Source organism: Schistocerca gregaria, chromosome 7, assembly GCF_023897955.1.
Source record: "Schistocerca gregaria isolate iqSchGreg1 chromosome 7, iqSchGreg1.2, whole genome shotgun sequence".
In the NCBI taxonomy this organism is placed as follows: Eukaryota; Metazoa; Arthropoda; class Insecta; order Orthoptera; family Acrididae; genus Schistocerca; species Schistocerca gregaria.
In genome coordinates this window covers 62,722,933-62,746,688 of record NC_064926.1, presented here as the reverse complement: position 1 = coordinate 62,746,688, position 23,756 = coordinate 62,722,933, and the positions used below count along the sequence as shown (strand labels likewise).

General features: G+C 38.6%; 1 protein-coding gene across 1 annotated transcript in view; it reads left to right on the top strand.

Annotated features, from left to right (window-relative positions):
- LOC126281692 (nuclear exosome regulator NRDE2) overlaps window positions 1-11,177 on the top strand; it is a 163,645-nt gene extending 152,468 nt beyond the window's left edge. The window contains exons 14-16 of the mRNA XM_049980860.1: window positions 2,879-3,038; window positions 8,550-8,722; window positions 10,423-11,177. Coding sequence (XP_049836817.1) covers window positions 2,879-3,038; window positions 8,550-8,722; window positions 10,423-10,590 — 501 coding nt within the window. The 3' untranslated portion in view covers window positions 10,591-11,177. The remainder of the gene's footprint in view (window positions 1-2,878; window positions 3,039-8,549; window positions 8,723-10,422) is intronic.
- Window positions 11,178-23,756: the final 12,579 nt, after the last annotated feature.

The following is a 23,756-nucleotide window of genomic DNA, read 5'->3' as shown; positions in this document are numbered from 1 at the left end:
CCTTATTTCTTCCAGGCAATGTACAAATCTTTGAAGTATGTTGCCAGCAAACACTGTTATTCACCAGTAAGCCATTGTACAACAAGTTCTAACAAGGCTTCAAACTTACTTTTATTAGAAGCTTGCAGCTATATAAGGTTCACTATTTTTGTGACTATGCCCATTATATTTTAAAGGGAAGTGAAACTACCATTTACACACAAGGCTTACTAATGTATAATTCAGCGGAATTCAAGAATGGATTGTCCAGTGTGTATTAAAATAAACTAATATACCCATTTTTGGCACAATATTTGGAGCACCATCAGTAATCATTGAAATGATTTTGCTTCAATCCCCCCCCCTTTTTTTCCAGTAAGCCAAATTTTAACAGCTGTACAAATATTGGGCCCTCGTAGTTCTTGGCAATGATATTATCACAATCAATTCTTCTTTGTTGTCATTTACTATGCAATATCAAGCAAACACAGCTAAATGGGCAGATTTAGTTACATCTGTAATTTCGTCAAGACACAGTGAAAAATAGGAAGTGGACTTATGTCCTTTTTTTCCCTGCCAGTTAAGGATTCTATTGTGTCTCACTGTTTAGAGGCACAAAATGCGTGGGTGTTTTCAGCTCGTTACTAAATGCAAATAAGTAGGAGGCCGAGTTGATAGGAGCTGAAGGAGTCCAGGTTGCAATAATATGCGGTACGGCACACTGTTAGAGAGAAGGATTATTATTCAAGAAACACATAGTACAATGAAATTACTTATCTTCACTAGTGTGTAGGACTGCAGCTGCCCGCTAGAGTGCGCTGTGCTCAGCAGACGATGGGCTGCCAACCTTGCTTTGGCACGGCATAGTAGTAGTATCTGTGGCAATGATACTACAGATTCTGTCTTTTATGGTGTTTCTAGATAAAGCTTTTCAAAACCCTCTGTGTTGAGGAAGGTCACTACAGGAAGGCAAAATGTGGCCATGTGTTAAGTTGTTGAAAAATAACATCACAGAAACTTTGAAGATAAAGTGCAGCTGTCAGTCTTACCACGTCAGAAGTGTAATGGACAATGGCCGAATCACTGGCTATGGAGATAAGAGATGATTGTGTTGGGCAGCCAATGGTACATCATACCATCATGCTGCTTGTCTGATGCAGGTGAATGCTATCTGGCAATGCCTGTTTCCCTCGGAGCCACCACATGTAGATCCATTCATCATAATGTTGTACGCAGAACTGGCACTCATCTGAAAGGATGCAGAGGTACCACTGCTATGTCCAGTGTTGATGTTGACCAGACCACTGTCAGCATCCCTCTCTCTGATGCCATGTCAAGGGAAGCCACAGCAATATTTGGCATCTTGTTGTGATGCTCCAGATGTCATGGCACTGTACATATGAATACTTATCTTTAACTGAGCAAGCTCATTTCTTGACTCAAAGTATGTGACAGGACTGCACAGTCCTGAACAGCCAAATGGACAGTGTGCCTGTCATCTCAGTTGTTAGCCATGTGATGTCACTGATATCCTGCATGGCACTAAGTATTCCTCTGTGTTACCCACCAGTTTCATGTGGTTGTCTGGGATCCCGACCAGCTCACATGATGATAACTTGCATGTTTGATAGGCTACAGTCCTACTGCTGCTGAATTCTGACACATGCTGGTAGATATTTCTCCTTCTTACACAAGGCACAGTTTGGGCTTCTCACAACCAACCGACATTCAGATGTCTAGCATCAGCAAAAATAAGCCCATGTTTGAGTCCTCTTGGCATAGTCAGGTACAATGATAAGCCAGAAAAATCTTGGTGTCACATTAAACATAGAAACCTTCGTACCACAGCTAAGAATGTACAAAGACAAGTGAACCTGGTGATGAAATTGGCAGGGAGTATGTGGGCAGCAAAAACATCAGTTCCCCGCGGAGCATCCCTTGCATTGGTGTACTTTGCATCAGTATTGTGCACCCGTGTGGCTGAAGAGTGCTTGTGTGAAGAAAGTTCACACTCGTTTGGATGCAGTGATGAGAACCATCAGTGGCACACCCAGGTGTACACCTACATGCTGATTACCAACACCATAGAACATCAGTCGAGCTCACCTTCATCAAAAGTTGGCTCTCTGCAGCCTTTGCCTGGAAGGCCCTAAAAATGAATCAATGCCTCTTCACGAAGATTTACTCTCACTGCCTAGGAAATGCCCCAACCCACATGACCAGCATATGAACTAGGATTTCAATTGCTGCCCACTGGATTCAGTTGGGATGTTGAATTAGTGGCAAATAGTGTAAGCCTAGAACCACGGACTTATTGACAATCCAACGATTAAAGTTTCACTCTTTCATCATCCTAGGGAGTTATGGGTACAGACTAATAGGTCCCAGATGGGAGAAGGTATGTGCAAATACAACATGTTCAAGTGGGGCTTTTGCACTAACAGTATGGTTGACTTTGTTGGTATTCAGATAATGAGCCACTTTGTAAATAAGTACTCTAACAAACATTTCCCTGTATCAAGAGTCTACATGGAACATCTGATGAGGCACTCCACAGGATTGAGTCCTCCAACATTTGTTTGTAGTCTGGGCCACTGAATGTTTATATAATGTAAATTTTTACACGTATTAACTATTTTGGTTAAATATGTAAAACAATTTTGTTGTTTTAACTGATGCATGTGGTGTTGTTGTTGATGATGATGATAACTGCATAGTCTTACCTTATATAGGAAATGTAGAAGGCATCAAAATTGTAATCATTTGTATATCCAAGCTGTACACTACATACCATTTGGCTTTTGTTGCATAACGTCTTCATGGTGTTGCAGTTTATATTTTGTTTCTTCTGTTGCTCCTGAAATTCAGTTTCACTATATTTAATTTTCTTTTTATACAGAATATTGCAAGTACTGTGAGTGTATCATGGTGTCATCTGACCAACTCATTCGCCAGCTCTGAATCCGTCCTCCCACAAGCATTTCTCATTCTTGATCTGCTGCACAGGCATAATAAAGTTAAAGAAGCAAATATACAAGCATTTCAATTTCTGAGTGTTGGTAAGTAGTTTTTATTTTTGTAAAACATTACATCTCTAGTAGTTAAATATCATTTATCTTCTTTTGCTGTACTAGTTTGGTTTATATGTTTGGCTTTCTGACTAGAGGTAGGAATAACACTAATTTGAAACTAGATGGGATTATATCAGGGATAAAGAGTACAGTTTTTACAAAATTTATTCTCAACTATGAATGCTTTTGACATCAGCTGTATTTGATATGAAATACTCTTATTTTTCTCTCTTGGTGGTTCGCAGGTGAGTACTGGCCCACAAAGGAATAGAATATGAAAGCAAAGATAACTTGTCATTGTATTATCTTGCCCTGCTTTTGTCAATTTAGAAACGTGCTATAATGTGTAGGAATCATATTTGAATGAGAAAGATACATATTAAATTTTAATCATCTGCTGTGATTGTCTTATTTACATATCACATGTAAGTGATTCTGTGTTTTATCCTTTACTTACATTGTGAAAACTGCTAATGCTGGGTGAATCAGCTTATGCATGAGAATTGAGAGTAGTTACATTTTGTAATATGACTGCCTTAGTATAGGAGTTTAAAATTAGTTGCGACTTTTGACAGTTCTGCACAGGGCAAATAGGGGGAAGCGTAATTGCCAGCATGTGCCAGTGTGTCAGTGGCTGGCAATAAAGCCATACCTGCCTACGTTGCGAACATTAGTGGCCACCGGGCAAACATTCTTTGGCAGTAAAGAAGTGTCAGTAATGATCAGAACAGTTAAATCAATAATCTTTCGTACACATGATCACAGTTATGGCATAAGTTGAGCAACCACAAGGGAAGAACCGTCACTGTCCACTTCCTCAGAACTGGTACTGGCACTGACTGCAATTACCAGCTCTTCAATCTGTTCTTCCAGCAGTCATTCACAAATTCACGTCTCCTCAACTACCTTCTTCGTATGGCTGACAACTAGAAACCAATCCTGAGGAGTAATACTTGCAATGGCTTCTTTGGTCAGTGTTTTGACCTCACTGAGCATAAACTTTTTGTTGTTTTTTGGTACACTACCTTTCACCTCCACCCGTATGTTCCCAATAGGATTTAAATGTGCATGATATGGAGGAAGCCTGATGACATTATGCCCTTTATCGGCAGCCAGGTCGTCAACTTGATAGTGTGGAGTTTTTGGCTTGTAAAGTGCTAAAAGTTCCATTAACTCTGCCTGATTCTTGCCAGGTTCAACTTTATCCGATGGAACATTTCTTTGCACCATAGCAAAATATCTGTTTTCGTCCAATGCATTGTCTAGGCTTTATCTATCACAATGGAGTGGCATGACGCCTTGTCCATTACTGTGGTGGTATTTGGAGGAATATTCTGCAGCAGAACATCAAAAAATCACTCCATGAAAACTTTGGCATTCATTTCCTCATGATAGTTACTTTGCTTCCTGGAACGGAGCAGCAGTAAACAGTTCGGAGTGAAACAACTTGCAGAAACAACATGGAGGACGATTATCCTGCCACCCTTGCCTACCGGTGCTTTTGTCGTTCCTTGTGCTGTGCAATCTGTCCATCCCTTTGTCAACACGACTCACATTAACCCACGTCTCATCCAACGACACAGTGCCTTCGAATGAAACATTTGTCACTACACGCAAATATCTGTCTCTCCATGCCACTATGTTACTTCTCTCCACAATGAATGTCTTAGAGGAAAGCTTTTCAAGCCAGAAACCAAGTTCGTGTAAACAGTTTTGAAGTATGACCTATTCGCACTGAACAGCTCTGCTTCTTTGAGGCTGGAAAGAAGTTTATTTAAGGTAGGATATTCATTGTGCTGGTGATAAGCATACACATTTCTCCAAATTGCATCCTGCTGGAATGTGTCCATCTTCATTACCCACCTGTCATAACATCGTTTCTTGCCTGGAGTTTCTAATAAAGAATGACCTACTGTTTCTTCTTCACTCATGTCTTCCTTTCTTTCCTTCTCCTTGCAAATTCTTAGCACTGTTGATCAATGAATGTTAAGTGCAGCAGCTGTTCTGTCCACCACTATTGTGACATCTAAAATCGGACTGCCATTATTGCATTCAAGTCGAAAATAACTGTGCACAGAGCTCACAAATTCGCGATCGTGGCCATGGATCGGAATTCCCTTTCCACAGCTCGCTATCTTCGCAGCCGGTGAACATGTTCTTGGATGACCTCTTTTACTGCGAATCTCACGTTCAGTCATGCTGCTCTATTATTATCAATGCATGCAAACACAAAAACACACGTTCACAACACCTGAGTACTGCAGAACACTTCAAGGACAAAAAATAACGCTTCACAAAGAGAGCTTACAAACACAGAAGCAACTGAAGCACGACACCATGTGGTACTGTTTACCCCTGGCATGGCAACAGTGTTGCTTTACCAACCGAACTGCTGGCAGCATGGTAGGGAAAGCCGGCCTGCTATTGGTGTTACCTGGGTAATGGTGTCGCGTTCCCTTTGGTGAGCCAAATGTCAAAATTTGCAACTAATTTTAAATGCACTATAATAGGTAGTTTATCACGTAGCCAGAGATAGTACCAATGATCAGTTGATATTATAGAGAAAAAGCTTGTATGTGCAATTTGTAATCATACATACAACGGACTGCAGGTGATTAACTCTAACAAGTTGCACTTCTTTATGTCACTCACTCAACAAAAACTGTGTACACTGTCTGACAAAAAAGTGAAGCAACCAAAAAATATAGTTGGGTGTAAATGTAACACTGTTCACAGACACCTGTCAGCTCGTAAGTAAGTGATTATTGTTGCAGTTTTCTTTGACAGCTAGAACAGCTGGCAGAGTGAATCACTTTTCATGTCTAATGTTGTTACCAGGTCTGTCAGAGTACATAAGGGACTCGTGTGAAACAGTGTTATCAACACCTGACATAGTTTGAAAGGGACCTCTTTGTGGGACTCCATTTGGCCAGCTGATCAAAGGATGCACTATTGAGATTTGTGTGCCATTCAGATGCGGCAGTGGCTCGATGCTGGACTGAATTGAAAACATTTGGGCAGGCATACGCATCATCACAATTCCAGTCAAGCAGCATGTCTGGCCATCACCAGGGAGGATTCTGTGTTTTGCACTGAGTGCATCGTAACCCTTTTGCATCTGCATCTGCCATGTGAGAAAAAGTGATGGATTCTGTGCAACAGTCTTTGTCATTCCTCGTCACTGCTCGGAGACTATCATTAGCCGGACATGGGAATTGCAGTCCCATGTATAGGCTGGTGTTAGCACAACATTTGGTATGATGCCGTGTCTGGGAAGCATGGATTTCTGATGAATGGCTTCACATTGTGTTTTTTTCCCCCCACTACCTCCGATGACAGTTGTCAGTGAGTATGACATCGATGTGGGGAGAGGTCCCATTCTTCCAATGTTCTGGAGGTACACAGTGGTGACACTATTGGCTTCATGATATGGGGCACTGCCAGGTGTGATTTGAGATCACATCTGGTAGTGATCGAGGGATCTTGACAGCACAACAGAAAATCACGGGCGTCATGCATCCACATGTTACCTGTCATGCGACAGCATTGTCTTGCCTTTTTTGACAGGGCAGTGCTCATCCAGATATAGCACGTGCCTCTCTGAACTGTATGGGTGATGCTGAGGTACAGCTGTGGTCAGCAATATCATGAGATCTGTCCCCCAATGGAACAAATGTGGGACCAGTTGAGACATCAGCTCCATCCCAGTGCCAGTATCCAAGATATCAAAGACCAGTTACAACAATTATAAGTCAGGTTGCCTCATGAAAGGATACACTTGCCAGCTGAATGAGTGCATGCATCGAGGCCAGAGGGGCTGCATTGACTCATACTACCAAGGGTGAGTCAGGAGGAAAGGTACATGCTTTGAGACATGATAGTATTAGTGATTCTGAACAAAAAACTTCATATGGATGTATGCCCTATTCCTCCTGACTCAGCCTGTATATATATGCCACCAGTACTGTAATGCATCCAGCATTACAGTACACCATCTTCAGGCACCTGTATAAAGACAACAATGATAATGGTGCAAAACCCATAGCAAAAGGGGTGGTGTAGATTTTTAAGAAATCAAGTTATATATGGTGATAAAATGTAGTAAACATATAACAAAACCAAACTGTACAGGAAGTGACATCAAAGTTAAAGATAAATTAAGGAATAAAATGAGAGAACAGTTGCACACTACAAATGTGAAAAAGGCAAAAAATATATTTATGCATAACATGTAATTTTGACTGACAATTAGTAAGGTCTTTTTTACTATCCTCTCATTAGTCATTTTACTCATTGCTCAGTGTCGTGATCTCATTTCCTCATTCATTCTTACGCAGTTGAAACTTCAGACAGATGTCTCCATACAAAGCGATGAGGCCTTTCTTAATATGATGTGAAGAGGCAGGTTGGTAGTCTTCTTTGCTTGATCCAACCATCTGTTTGCTGCTCTCCCAAGTGTTTTTGTGCCCTAAATTTTTCTCTGCACAATGGTCTTCTCTAAATTATCCCCTTTCCTTCTCAAGATGTGCCCAAGGAACTGAAGGTATCTTTGGCTGATGTGAGAAGATAACCTCCTTGTGATTTTAAGTTCGTCTATTATTGAAACATTTGTTCTTTTTTGTGTCCACAGTGTACGTAGCATCCTCTGCCAACACCACATCTCGAAGGCATCAATGCAGCTCTTTATCACCATCTTTCACAGTCCAGGTCTCGCATCTGTATGAGAATACAGGAAACACCAGTGCTTCTACCAAACTCATCTTCGTAGTCTCGGTTATTGCCTGATTCTGCCATATCTTATTGAGTTCGACCATTGTGGCTCGGCCAAGAATGATTTGTCGTCTTATCTCTTTATCCCAATTTCCTGTGCAATTGATCAGAGAACCTAGATATACGTAATCAGCCACTATCTCCAGATTCCTTAAGCATTATAAGTTGGTTTTGATTGATGCCTTGGCAATTCATAACCATTAGTTTGGTTTTTTTCATGTTTATCTCCAGGCCAATGTTTAGACTAATCTTTCACTCTTGAGAACAGATTACCAAGTTCTTCCTCACTTCCTGCTATGAGTGTAGTATCATCTGCGAAGTGTAAATTGTTGATTTTCCTGCTGCCAGTTGAAATCCCACCGTCCCAACCTTCCAGCGCTTTTTTGATTATACACTCCATGTAGATATTGTAGAGCTGAGGTGACAGTATGCTGACCTTGTCTGATGCCATTTGTTACATTGAAAAATTTCAAGTATTCACCATCTACATTTATGGTTGTGGTATGGCTATTATAAAGACCTTTTATTAAGGATACTAGATGTTTTGGAACCCCAGACTCGTTGAGTGTATGCCTCGACTTGTCCCACATGACAATTTTTTTTTTCTTTTCCTTTAAAACTGTGTCAGTGATGATATTCTTTGTAATTTTACTGTCCCTTGTCTTATTTTTTTAGGTATTTTGGTTATTAAAGCTGACAATTGCATTTCATAAATGGTATCATTTGCAGGTGGACCTGTGGTAACTGATCCCTGTGAGCAAAATAGATGTCTTGCATTACTGGAACGCCTTCTGGTGGACCAAACTACAAAGCATTGCCCTTTATTATGGCGCCTTAAATTGAAGATACATCCATCAGAAGAGACGTTTTATAGGGCAGTTGATGAGTGTCCATGGGTTCGGGTATGACAAATTTATCAGTATTTATTGTTTTTGTCATCTTAATCCATCCATAATCAATTTTTTAAATGAGACGTTTGTTTGACACACACACACACACACACACACACACACACACACACACACACACACACACACACACAACTTGTACTTGCTCAGAAAAGCTAATGCTAATCTTTCTCTGATCTAAACTGTAATTAGTTTAGAAAATATTGAATAGCTTTTTTGTGCAGCTGACCATTAAAATTTCAACATCATGAAGGCAACATGCAGCTAACATCAGACAGGTACAGAGTACATGCTCAGACACGAAAATGTGCAACTTGTCAGAGCACAAGCTCATAAAGTAGGTATGAGTAAGCTCATCTAAGTTCTGTATGATAATGCCTTGACTTTCCCATTCAGAAACCTCATTTGAATGTCATTTGTTGTTTGTGAGAAGGTCATGTTATGCCTTGTTAAGAAGGAGAAACATCTAGTAGCATGTGTCGGATTTTGTCTGCAGCAATATCATGGCTTGTCAAGACTGCAGTTTATTGTTGTGCATTATTGCTGGTCTTGTTAGTGAGAATCCCACAGCTGTCGTGCTAATATAAAATCAACAGAAGCAATCTCAGTGGCACAGCATGATTAATGTGTGAAAGGACAGATGTACTGTTTGCTTGGTTGCACAGAGCTTTGCAGCTGTATCACATACATTGTGCAAGGAAATCAGACGGTTTGCAATAAGAGGAGTATCGGCATGGACAGTACAATGACATCTGAAACACCTCAGACTGTAGGTGTGGCAGCCTTTATTGTACCTTCCCTTTTGCTGCAGCAGAGGCATGTGCATAGGCAGCATGGTGCCCAGGGACAACAGTGAACCAGGTGTGATGGTATGGAGTGCCATTGTGTATACAACATGATCACCTCTGGTCAACATAGTCTGACAGAAGCTATTATATGTGTGATATGTTAAGGATAGTGACTGTTCATGAAATGAAGTTCTCATTGACGCTATCTTTCAACACGATTTTGCAAAACTGCATTTTGCCTGTCCTCTTGAGATAGCTTGATACAGAGGCTGCTCGACAGTTACCCTGGCCAATATGTTCTCAAGATCTATCACCCAGTCGAACATGACTGCCATTGTTACCGTGAGAGGTGGCAGCTGTGTAAAATGCATTTTGCATCCCCCACCCCCCCAAAAAAATCGCATATAAATTTTAATCACACATTCTTCCTGCTATACTGTAACTATTCTGTATAATGCACAGTAAGTAAAATTTAATCATTTGCTGTCCATACCATTGTTCCAATTTAATTGCCAGAAGTGCACTAATTATTTTTGTTTTTCAATAGAATGCCGGCACTAGTCCCACTTGTCAATTTACTTTAAAAACCATGACTGGTTTCAGCCCCCAAGGCCTTTATCCAGGGATACGTTCTGAGAGAACACAGAATGAGTGTTAGTCTTTTTGTGTTTCTCAGGACGCCTCACATGTACCACTGGATAGTGGCCTTTAGGACCCAAACCAGTCATGGATTTTAAAGTAAATTGACAACTGTGACTGGTGCTGGCATTTTATTCAATATCAATACTGCTGTTGTGAAACCTGCATCACATTCTGACAAGAAACTAATTAATTTTGTCACTGTAATATTTTAAAACTACAATATATTAGTTTTTTGTTTTTCATATATTGTTTTGTTTTTTAAAGGACATTTATCTGGATGGAACATTAAGTGTTCCAGAGAAAGCGGATAAACTTCAGACTCTAATGATGGAAAAAGAGTTGCGGTATCATGTTTTACCTGATGAACTTGAAGTTATTCGGTCTGGATTTGAAGCACTTGCTGGTCTAGTAAAACATGAAGTAACTCACTAGTCCAGCTGATCAAGAATCAAGAGTACTCATGAAACAATCAGTAGACAATTGATATTTGTACAAATGTCTTTTTCATATTTTTTTCCTTTTCTAAAGCTTCCTATTATTGAACTGCTCACATTCCTAAAATCAAATGTAATTACATCCAGCAATTATTTATTAAGTCATGTTATGTAAGAGTAAACATCATATGTAAATAAATTGTTGCTCAAAGAAAATAAAATGGCTGTTACAATAGTGAAAGAAATGATACTGTAAAAAGTTGTACAGATACTTTAAATGCCATGACAGCTGAATGTCGCTATGTTTTTGTGAAGACAGTGGCTTGAAATTGTTGGTCCAATTGCTCAGTCATCTTCATGTTATGCAATTGGTGTTTCAGTGTGCGTCGCCAGCTACTACCACTCTCTACAAAAGTTCTTCTATTGCTCTAGATTTATTTGTACAGGTTCTAATTTAGTATTGTTCAGCAAAATCCACTCTTCTCTTTTTCTGAACTCTGGTCTTTTTTTAGTTGTTGACTTGTATATGCTTAAACCATAAAACATTAAATGTGGAACAATGAATTTTTTATACCAAGGCAAAAATATTGTTTCTCTGAAATATTTTTAATACTTACTTTGTCAATAAAATGCTTACTACCAATATATTACTAAGCAAACAGGTAAAAATGATGTTTGTTAAATTACCAAATTTAAAAAAAGTTTACCAGATGAACTGTTTATTATACATCATTTTTAATTGTTTGTGTAATTCAATAACTGAATCGTAAACATAGATAGTCAAGAATGAGAACAATGACAATCTGGAAGTAGCGTCAAATGAGATGTTTGTAAAGCCTTTTCAGGTATGAAGAACCAATAGGGACCCAGAGATGATCCCGTTCCAGTAGAAATTATTAAATCTGGAGAAAAATAATATAAAAAAAAAACCTTTCAGAATTATGTAGCGAATATGTGCAGAGAGAGAGAGAGAGAGAGAGACAGAGACAGAGAGAGAGAGAGAGAGAGAGAGAGAGAGAGAGAGAGAGAGAGAGAGAGAGAGAGAGAATTTCCCACAAATTGAACAGTTCAGTAATTTTTTTACTCCACAAGAAAGAAGATAGTCAAGACACAAAAAAACTATAGATGTGTAACCTCTTCCCCACAATGTACAGCTTTCTGATTAAAAGTATCAACTTTATAAAAGAAACACTTTATATTTTAATAAAGCAAATAAACAGGTTGGCCATAGGAATGGATATTGCACAATGGTGGGATTGACAGAGGACATCGAAAGGGTGCAAAAAAGGGCAGCTCGTTTTGTATTATCCCGTTATAGGGGAGAGAGTGTGGCAGATATGATACACGAGTTGGGATGGAAGTCATTACAGCATAGACATTTTTCGTCGCAGCGAGACCTTTTTACGAAATTTCAGTCACCAACTTTCTCTTCCGAATGCGAAAATATTTTGTTGAGCCCAACCTACATAGGTAGGAATGATCATCAAAATAAAATAAGAGAAATCAGAGCTCGAACAGAAAGGTTTAGGTGTTCGTTTTTCCCGCTCGCTGTTCGGGAGTGGAATAGTAGAGAGATAGTATGATAGTGGTTCGATGAACCCTCTGCCAAGCACTTAAATGTGAATTGCAGAGTAGTCATGTAGATGTAGATGGACTGCTTGCAGTGTGTGAATGAAATATAGAATTGAGCAGTGAGTATGACTACCCCTTTATATTGGATTGTGAAGGCAGCCAATTCATTTCCAATAATATATGTACTAATAATTCTTGAGAAACTAAAAGTTATTTAACCTGTATTAGTATACTAAAGAAAATATGTTTCAGTGCTACAGTTTTTATTACACTTCATCAGGATAGTGGGAACTTTAGAATAGTAGAGGAGGCACCAAAGGAGATTCCATACCACTCAAACTATTTTCAGCAGTGTAATCCTTAAACAAGGGACATAAAGAAGGAATACGTGCTAAAGGAGCTTTTCCGAGCCACCTGCATTTTCCTGATTTGTTATACTTTTTGAGTCTTGTGCAGATAACCTTGAGAAACAATGGAAGAACTTAAGATAGCCTGTCTTAAAAGAAGTCTAAAAATCCATGCAAAACGACTAATATGTGTGTAACATATAACAACATATTGAAATTACAATAAGCACAAATTAACACTGAAATCATTGAACCAATTGATAAGTTTCTGTATTTAGCGCTTAAGGCTTCTTTCTGTATGGGTAGGAGAATGAAAATTACCTGCTGTGCTTTTAGTAAAGAGTTTGCAAAACAAAGAGTTCCATGTGTCTGAAATAAAAAGTTTATAATTGGTATGTATTATTAGTTCTGATTTATGGCTGATGACATTCAGTGGGAAAACAACTAAAAAAATGAGGGTTACCGTCAGGTAATGTAGAAATTGATGTGGGGAATTACTTGTACCTTTCTTGTGACCCATGTAAAAACACATACCAAAACTCCCTCAACCTCAAGATATGATACATGCCAGTGGGGTGAGTGGCTGGTAAAGCAAAGAAGCCATTATCCGACAACTTCTGGGTTTTCTCCTGTAATCTCGTTGTATGAGGCTTACTCAAGTGCCTGTGGTAACATTTATTTCTTGAGGTGACATTTTTATTTACCTAGCTGTTCATGGGAATCTAACAGTGTTAAACTCAACTAAAAATCCCTTGGTGGGAAGAGTGTATCATCACAAGATGTGCACAAGTTTGCCAGAGAGGACATGAGTGACCAGCTCATCTAGGAAGATTACCATAAAAAGTTAGCTCAATAATATTAATAGAACACATCCAATGGCACACAGTATATTTATATCTTTGCCTATCATGAATAGGTGAAACATGTTTAGTTCACACAAACAAATTCAGTTGCAAAAGACAGAATTTTTCTTATCCATACGATAAACCATAATTGAACTTAGAAAGTGAGGAGAAATGGTTGCAAATATTGCCAACAGTGTATTTATTGTCATAATAAGGGACAGAGGCACTCTAGGTAAACAACATCCTAATACATTTGTAAAGCTTTGGAAGAAATTGCAGGCCATTGAAATCATTTAAGGAACTATGGAATGGTACATTCCTACTCTAACCAACTATAGCTGAACAACTGAAAAATCCTGGATTTGTGACAGCTTCTGGAGTATGTTATAATTGCAGAGTAACATACCTCAGGCAGCTACAGAAGAGGGCTAATCAATTGCAGACACATCATAGACATTGTTGCCAATGATTGACAACAGGTGTAAAATCTTGCTGGAGAGATCAAAGTCCAATGTCATTACTAAGATGAGAAAGTAAGAGTGGTAAAGCCTGAGAAGATAGCCACTTTCATACTACACTTCAATACACACAGCCTATCTGAATCCCTGAGTACTGGATACATTCAGTTGCAAGTCAGACTCTATATCCCCAGCCTCTTAAGACATTTAATGTACCAACAGTTTGGAAACACTACACCATCCTGCAAATCAGCCACACACAAATTAAATACTACTTGCATTGCCAGTATACATGCATCCACTGCACCCAGGAACAACCCAAATGTGGAGCTGAGAATGCCCTATCATTCTGGAAGAAGGGAAAACAAATCAGGTTATAAAGATAACAGTGTATAATGAGCAAAGAAGTAGTAAGAGGTACACTACTCCTTAATTCACAATAGTAATGAAATGACCTACTGCAAATGGTCATCATAAGTGCTAGCACTAATACCTGCACCTGTCAGAGCAGTTGTGGAGCTGTGTGCCTAAACAAGACATCAGTCAAGGTATAAAAGAGAAGACCAATAAAAGAACCCAACATTATTCGTGTAAGCACATCTCAACCTCCCCCCCCCCCCCCCAAAAAAAAGAAACTACATTAGGCAAATACAAGGTAGAGATAAGGCTCTGACCTCCCCAAAATCTGCAAAAAGTAAGCACTTAGTAAAAGGCAGTCACAGGCCCAAAAAATTAGCACAGAAACCGTCTGACCACATAATATGATGAATGACAACATACAAGACTATTTGTCAAGCAATGGAATAGACTTCTGAGTCTGACCCAATCGACACAAAAAAGCTGAATTAAGACCAGATATTAGCCAGTAGTTGTGGGAGCCATTGGTACCAATATTTAAGTTAGTGCAGTCTTCTTCAACTCCCGATGATAAAAATTAGAACACACTTCCCAAGAACCACAACACACATCTAGGAAGACAGGTGGAAAAAGGATGAAACACTATTGCTTCAGCCCTACCAAAATGTAAGAACACGAGCATTGATAATGTACTGCCCATTCAGTTGATGCAGCAACAACAGTAAAGGTTCTATAATTTCAAAGTCAAATTATTTCACTAGTACAGTGGATCTGCATCATCTGTTACTGCCATCTACCTGGTTTCTGACAACTATCGACAGCCTGATGGCTGATGCTACATGACACAGAATTAATTTCCAAGAAGATTATCACCCTAGCACCAGAAAAAACAACACACAATACAAAAACCATGCAAATACAGAGATTCTGGAGGAGTGTTTACATGGCATATGAGTAAGTTTCTCTATTATTTGCATCAATTTTCATCAGTAATGTAGCAAAAATCTCTATAAATATGCTCTATACTGCTGCTATATAAATAAATAAATAAAAAAATACAGTTTATTACGATAGCTGTACAATGAACATCTGTCTTAATTAAACACAAAGTATCTGTAATACAAGCATGTACAAACCATGCCTACTCAAGTATGGCAAAGAACTGTACAGAGCATTTTGCCACAATGCCAGGAATATAGTTGTGTATTCACAAAAAACTAAAAATCTTAAGTGCCCCTTACAAACTTACTTCCAGCATTAAAGGCTTATGAAGGTTACGTGACTCCCAGTTTTGATTGCTGTAGCAGCACATTATGTATTAGGATAATGATTTCCAACCAAGATAATACTTCCAGTCAGGCATACCCTTGGTGTCAGATTTCTCTGAAGGCTGATCCTTTCACAACATAAACATTGTCTTGGTCCTTTTCAGGGCCACAGTTGACCATCATATTGGTGAATATAGAAGGTATATCGTCACCAAAAGAAGAAATGCTACAAGAGCTGTGCAGGAAAACCAAGGGTGATGAAATGTGCAGACCAAAAATACACTGAATGTGACTGGCTACAGAAAGACCCCATCCAAAATACGGAAGTGCTATGTTTGTCCAACCAGATATGCAGGTAATATCAACAGCCTTTACCAAAGCAAATGATCTTGAAGCCTTAACTTTGGAAATCAAAGGCTGTACAATCACATCTGTGTACAAACCACTAGATGTTGATCTCAAAATCAATGTACCTGATAACTTTTATAGTCAACACACACAAATAGTGACTGATGACTTCAACTGTCACAGAACCTCATGGGGCTATGAGCATGATTATGAGAATGGTATAGCATTACAAGAATGGGTGGAAGGCTATCATCTGAGCCTTGCACTTGACCCTAAGCAATCTGCATCTATCAACAGTGGCAGATGGAAATGCAGATACAACCCTGACCTGATTTTTTGCAGGGAGAACAGCTCACAACAGTGCATAAAAACTGTCTGCAGCTCTATTCCAAATACACAGTACAGACCTATTATGTGTGAAATTTACGAAGCAGTTCGACCACAGACAGTTTTGTTTAGAAGGAGGTTTAACTTCAGGAAAGCCAACTGGCTGCACTTTACAGAAATGCTGAATGCTGCAGTTCGGAATATTGAACCTTCACATGACTCATATGACACTTTTGTGCAGGCTGTAAAGAAATGCTCCAGAACTGCCATTCCTTGGGGTTGTCGAACATCGTGCATTCCTGGTCTAACTTCAGAACTCAGTGCTCAATTTACAAAGTATAAGGACTATTCAAAGAAGATCCATTTGGCAAGGCAATGCTGGCAGCTGGGAACAAACATTTGGAACTCTGAAAGAAACCAAAAGGAATTCTGGGTTAAAATTATAGAAGAACTTGATCTAACCAGAAACAGCCATAAACTGTGGAGATTATTGAGATGCCTCAATAATGTCCCAACCACATCCAGGGCACATTGCAACATCACTGCAGATCAGGTGACACACCAACTGCTCATGAATGGGAAAGGAAGCCATAGAATCAAAGTGCCAAAAATGCACCAAGAGGCCCAACAAGAAATGAGGGATCTGACTTCCATTCGAGATATCTGAATTAAACAAGGCTATTAAGTACAGAAAAACTGGTAAAGCATCTGCTTTTGTATTACATCCGTATCGAAAAAATAAAGATTTCGGCTCAGCAGCAAGAAAATGGACCCTGAAGCTTTTCAACAATTGAATGAACCAGTGCCAAATACCAGAGATCTTGCGAAAGAGCAGGGTGATGGGTCTTCTGAAATATAGAAAAGTAGCAAATCATCCCAATAATTTAAGACCAATTAGTCTTTTGAGTCATCATTATAAGCTGTTTGAATGTATGGTTCTGAATCCTGCCAGTAATAGACCCTCTTCTCATACCTGAACAAGCAGGATTTCGACCTAACAAAGTTGCACAGGGCAGCTTTTCAATCTCACTCAGTTTAAAGAGGATGGCTTTGAAACCTGACAAGTAATGGGGTGGTCCTCATGGATCTCACAGCAGCATATAACACTGTCAGTCATCAGTCACTCCATGCAAAATTATACAATATGACCAAGAACTCCCACCTGGTTAGACTAATCAGCACCCTCCTCCAAAACCTCAGGTTTTTTGTTGAATCTCAAGGACAACGCAGTCACTGGAGAGCACAGAAAAATGGTCTGTCTCAGGTAAGCATCTTGGCTCCATTTCTCCTCAACATTTATATCAACAATCAGCCACTGACCTGGTCACAAGGGGATTCTTGTATACAGATGACCTAGCCTTTGCTATGTAGAGCTCATGCTGTGAAGCAGTTGAAAGAAACCTGACAGCTGCACTTTCAAGGAGAGAATGCCTACTCGTTGTTGCTGAATTCATCCAAATTCATGGTACGTGTAGGGCATGGTGAGTGAAGAAAGTGTCCCAAGTGGAAATTCCAGATGGCCAAGCATTTGGGAAATGAAAGGAATTTTGATACTTATCAATTGTCCCTGTGACAGTGTGTTTAGGAAGTGCTGTTTGGCTCAGCAACAAACATTTTGCATTGAAAGGGTTGCAGGTTTGACTCAGCCACGTGGCAAATATTTTTGTGCTTGCAATGCGTACACTACTGTCATCCCAAATAACCACATCATCATATAAGCACAAGAAGTATAGGTGTAGGATGAAATGTGGGACTGCAAACATTTAAAAAGGGATCGTAGTTCATTTGTACATGAGAACATCATGTATGTAAATCAACGTTCCTGTGCACACAAACATTGTATGTTTCTGACTGAAGAATAATAATTTACACCACAGAAATAGATACAAATTTCACCTTGAGCAAATAGATATAATTCAAATCACATTAATCTTGAAGGTTTTGTGGGAAATGGGAAGCAGGTGTATTGTAGTTCCTTTACCAAATTGATTTATGAAACAATATTCTAGTGGTTGCAGTATTAGCCCACTACAAATTTTTAATGTCTTATCATATTCTGCAAATACTGAGAGAAGGGTATACAAATGGCATGTCAACTATTTTTTTGCAGCTGCACTCACACAGCAACAAGGGCATAAGTAACCTGCATCAATAACTGAAATGTTTAGTAGACTGCATACACAGGGAACTGATGATTCCACATTCATCCACAACATATTAATGACTGACACTGTAGTCTTCAAGTGAAGCACATAGCATGTCACGAAGTCTAGGAAGCAAATATATGTAGAGCATGAATGATACTGCTTTTCCAAGATGAATCGGTTGTATGCAAATCGAACTGTCAGTCCATCCAGATACCTTCTCCCAGACACACCAGGAAAACACAAGAAATTGAAATATTTAATATTTGGTCACATCTCATATATTATAATGGCAAAGGGAATTCCTTAATATCCCTGTCTTATTTTCACATAGAATTTTTAATAGCATATCCTAACATAAAAAGTGTGAATGCTGAATGATATTCATTCAGTTCACAATCATTGTAGGTTTTATTAAGATGTTTTACATTGTGCCTCACTAAAAAGTGATGAGATAACGGCTTGCCTTTTTTAATTTCTTGTATTTAAGAAAACAACTAATTTGAAATAATAACAAAGAAAGTGTCTTGAAGTTGCAACGTTACAATTATGACCTATTTCACGGGAAGGTTTTTAAAGCCTTTAGAAATATACAAGCTACTGACAAATGTGTCCAATAGGGGAGACCTCCTTATGGGTAACTAATTTATTTTAAATAATTAAGTGAGTTAAAAAATTGACATGGACTCCTCCCCCCCCCCCCCCCAAAAAAAAAAAAAAAGGAAAGAAAAAAAAACAAGGAGGACAAATAGAAAATGTTACACAAGCACAAGAAACATTGAGAAGTTTTATACCTAACTGCACAGTTGTAGGTGTGCATATGTGTAAAAAGTTAATAACTCCGCAAAATACAAAGGACCCGAAATATGTTTGCATAAGGTTAAACTTACAAAAGTTAAATTTAAATCTTATTTCAAGAGTCACCAAGAACCTTATAGGCAGGATTATACTTTATCCTTGATTATTTTTTTCTTGTCGAACTTACCCTGTTATGGGTGTCTTATTCTCACATTTTTTTCTTTTAGTACGTCCTTTGCTTACTGTGTATGTTTCAGATTACGCAATAGGAGCCATAACTGTGCTTGTTTCACATGATACCTCCTTCACAGCTCTACAAACAATCCTGGGAAAGTTATAAATCTCTTCAAATAGTGGGTTGTAAATGGTTGAAATTGTTCCAGTAGGTCTACTGACACATTTCAAGACCCCCCCCTACTAGGAGTTCAGGAGTGACTTATCTCCAAATTATGTTTCATTCATGTAACAAATTTGATTGAATTGCCTCAGGCATCCCAGACTACTGATTTTTTTTATATAGCCTATATCAATACCTCCCTAGAAACAAATCTTTTCCTACAGGTGATAAGAGTGAGTAATCCTAATAGTATTTCTTCTGAGATATGAAATAATACATGTGCCAAGTTTGGATGAAATTGACCCACATATCCCAAAATAATGTAATTTTTGCATAACACAGCTTCATACACTCACCTCCTGTTCTCGAGGCACTACCAGTTAGTAGTGTCTGGCTGTCAGAATACGTGTTTACATAAACGTGGCTCAAAAAGCCCCTGGTATTCTCGAGCTTAATGTTCCATTTGCAATAATGTTATCAGAGACAGTTCACATTTTAAGATTGGGGAATGATGTGGTAAGCTGAGTGTGAACTATCTCAGTGTTTATCACAAGTAATTTCTGGAAAGCAAGGAAAATTCAAATATAGAAAGAAAGACTGGGTTTCTATCACTATTGTATTTGAGTCAAGAGGGACTGTAACCACTGAACATTAATTCTTAGAAACAAATGTCCAAAAATATAATTAAAAAATGATAATCTACTTCCCAAGTAGCATAGTAGAATGGTGAAAGGACTGAGTTAAGTGTAATTATGTATTGAAATCACAAATTCCAATACATTTAATCAGAGAAGTTCTAAATCCCAGCTGTGGGATAGCTCTAAGAACTGCAGAAATTCTGTTGAAGACATAGGTTGCTTCCTGAGGCAGCTGCTGGGTGGTTATGCCTACTGTAAACTATAGTGATGTATTATGAATAATTAGTGTGTTTCAGAACCATTGCAGAAGGCTTGAAATGACCATTTCTAATTCTTTCAACAGTGCTCCGATGATTATACCTCATGAAAAAGATTGAACAGTTTCTGTCACATAGTCTTTGCTCATGCTGGAAATGAAGACTCAACTGAATAAACTACTTTTCTTTACATTTCAGTCACATAATTATTATTTTTCTATATAAATGCCATGAACTTGGTTTTGTGGGAAACCTAGACAGTAATTTGTAGTGGCTGTTATCTTTCCCATTTTCACTTTACACCATTTCAGTATATACTTCAATGTTATCAATGACTGCAGAAATATCTATGATCAAACTTCATTATTTAGTTAGTTTACAGAATAGTGTTTGTTACTAATTCTATAAATGTAACCTGATGACACCAACACACTATCGGATGAAACTTATCCCGACATCCCTATGTAATGCAGCACGGAGCACTAGATGTCACAAGAGGTGAACCCACCAGTATAAAATAAGATAGAGAGTATTGTGTTGTCAGCAGAGAAGCAGTGGCAGCAGAATGGGTCGCTCAGGAGAGATCAGTGACTTTGGATGTGGACTAGTCACTGTATGCCACCTGAGTAACAGATCCATCAGGCAAATTTCAACCTTTCTAAAGCTCCCCCAAGTTGACTGTTGGTGACGTGATTGTGAAGTTGAATTACAAAGGAACAGCCATGGTCACATCAGGACAAGGCAGATCTCGCACACCAGCAGACAGATACTGTCGAGCATTCCAGAAGGTTGTAGTAAAAAATTGCATGAAATTAGTGAAAGAATCACTCATGAATTCCATACTACTAACTCCAAACCAACTATACTGATGATTGTGTACAATGAGTTAAAAAGAATCGAGTACAATTGTTGAACAGCCCCTAAACAACACATTTCTCTACTCAATGCTATGCAACATGAGGTATATAAAATATGATGACAGTGGTCAGTGAATGACTGGAAATGAGTGATGAGTTATGCTATACCCTGTGTCAATCCAATAGAACGGTCTGAGTTTGACAGGCACCTGGGGAACATTACTGCCATCATGTGTGTTGGCAACAGAGAAGTATGGAGTAGGTGTTGTTATGGTATAGGGGTGTTTTTTGTGGTAACAATGTGGTTCCCTTACGGCACTTACAAAAATGCTGAATGCAGTAGCATGTGAGCATTGTGTTCAGAAGCTTCTATAAAAGCAAAGAGAGCTTCACTGCAAATTTAAATACAGCCAAAGCCTCACAGCCAAACAAAAACTTGACAGATACTAAATTAGCATAAGAAGCACTATGCTATGTGTGAAGCATTCAACTAATATAAAGGTAAAACTCTGTCTATCGACCTGACAGAAAATCCTAAGAAGTTTTGGTGTTATATAAAATCAGTAAATGGATCAAAGCCTCCATGGCAATCTGTGACCATAATTTGGTTATTTATTTGAATGATACATGTAATTATGTGTGTAGCAACTGTTAGTACAATAGATACAACAGTATACAATCTAAAATTTATTTTATAATAGATGCTAAAGTATACAGTCTAAATTATTTTAACTAATAATAAACTAGATTTTAGTTTGTATGGTAGGCTGTAGCAGCACTGTGTCAATGAACCATTGTTTTAGATGTTTTTTGAAGTTTTCACAAGTTAACAGTTTCACTCCCTAGGCAGTGCATTAAAATTTTTGCTCCTGTAATATATGGGCTGCTTGCAGTTTTTTCAGTCTTCAGTTTACCATATGATAATTTGATACTTGTCTAGTGTTATGTTTACTGAATTTCTACATTACCACATGCATATTTCTTGTCAGCTAGTATCATTGTTTCAAACATATATAAAGAATAGATAATCATAATTTTAAAATCTATAAACAATCCCTTGCATTATGTTCTCACATCTTTTTGTCTACTATTGTCAGAGCTCTTTTCTGCAATTTAAACACTTAGCCTACAAGAGTTCTGGAAGCCCCAACCCATAATACGAGACCATATGCAAGAAAGGGATGCATTAACCTGAAATACATAATCCTCATTGTTTGAATGTTGACATATGGAGCTATTCTTCTCATAACATATAAGCTAGATGTTAGTCTTGCACAAACATTGCCAGTTTGTTGTGTCCATAATAGTCTGTTAAACTCTGCTTTTTCCATGTCTATAAAATGTTTTTCCTGTATACCTGGATTACACAGGCCTGAAGTGTCATCTGCATACATTCTAATTAAGGTATCATTTTTACATATATTTGGGAAATGGTTGAAAAAGCATACGAAAAGGAATGGGTTGATTATCAATCCCTGAATTTAATATTCCTGACTATTGGTGTGTAACTTTTTAGTGTCGATGTTAACAAATTTCTCTTCTTCAGAAAGGCTTTCCTAGCCATTGCCAGTCTACATTTTATATCCTCTCTACTTTGACCATCATCAGTTATTTTGTTCCCCAAATAGCAAAACTCCTTTACTACTTTGTGTCTCATTTCCTAATCTAATTCCCTCAGCATCACCCGACTTAATTAAACCACATTCCATTACCCTCGTTTTGCTTTTGTTGATGTTCATCTTATATCCTCATTTCAAGACACTGTCCATTCCGTTCAACTGCTCTTCCAAGTCCTTTGCTGTCTCTGACAGAATTACAATGTCATCGGCGAACCACAAAGTTTTTATTTCTGCTCCACGGATTTTAATACCTACTCCGAATTTCTCTTTTGTTTCCTTTACTGCTTGCTCAATATACAGATTGAATAACATCGGGGAGAGGTTACAACCCTGTCTCACTTCCTTCCCAACAACTGCTTCCCTTTCATGCCCCTCGACTCTTATAACTGCCATCTGGTTTCTGTACAAATTGTAAATAGCCCTTCACTCGCTAAGCTTACACACTCCTTAACCTAAATTATCCTAAGGAAAAACACACACACACCCACGCCCGAGGGAGGTCTTGAACCTCCGCCGGGACTAGCCGCACAGCTTGGATAATTATTGGAGATACTCAACACTGGAACAGGGTCAAGGAAGAAGGTTCCAGAAAATCAGTGAAACAGGCAGGCAGCACAGAGATGTGATAAGAGTCTTTGCTACACGCTGGTGCTGTCCAGCTGTTACTCTAGCTGTTGCTGCTCGAGCATGTTTTCTAGATTGTTCTCCAGTCAAAGAAACAGCTTGTTCTCCAACTGTTTTTCTACTTTCTTCCAGTGTTACTGGGCACTATTTTTCTCCATCTGCTTCTTGTGTTCCTTCTCCAAAGGTTTTTCCAGCATGCTCACCGGCTGTTTTTGCTTTTCCTCATTTTCTATTTCTGATTTCGTTCTCCAACAGTTGATGGTCGTCGTCTTCCAGTTTCCTCACAGAACCTTGTTCACATACTGGACCAGATTCTTATCCAACTGTGGCCCATATTTATCTGCATCAGCCGATGCAGCTTGTCCCAC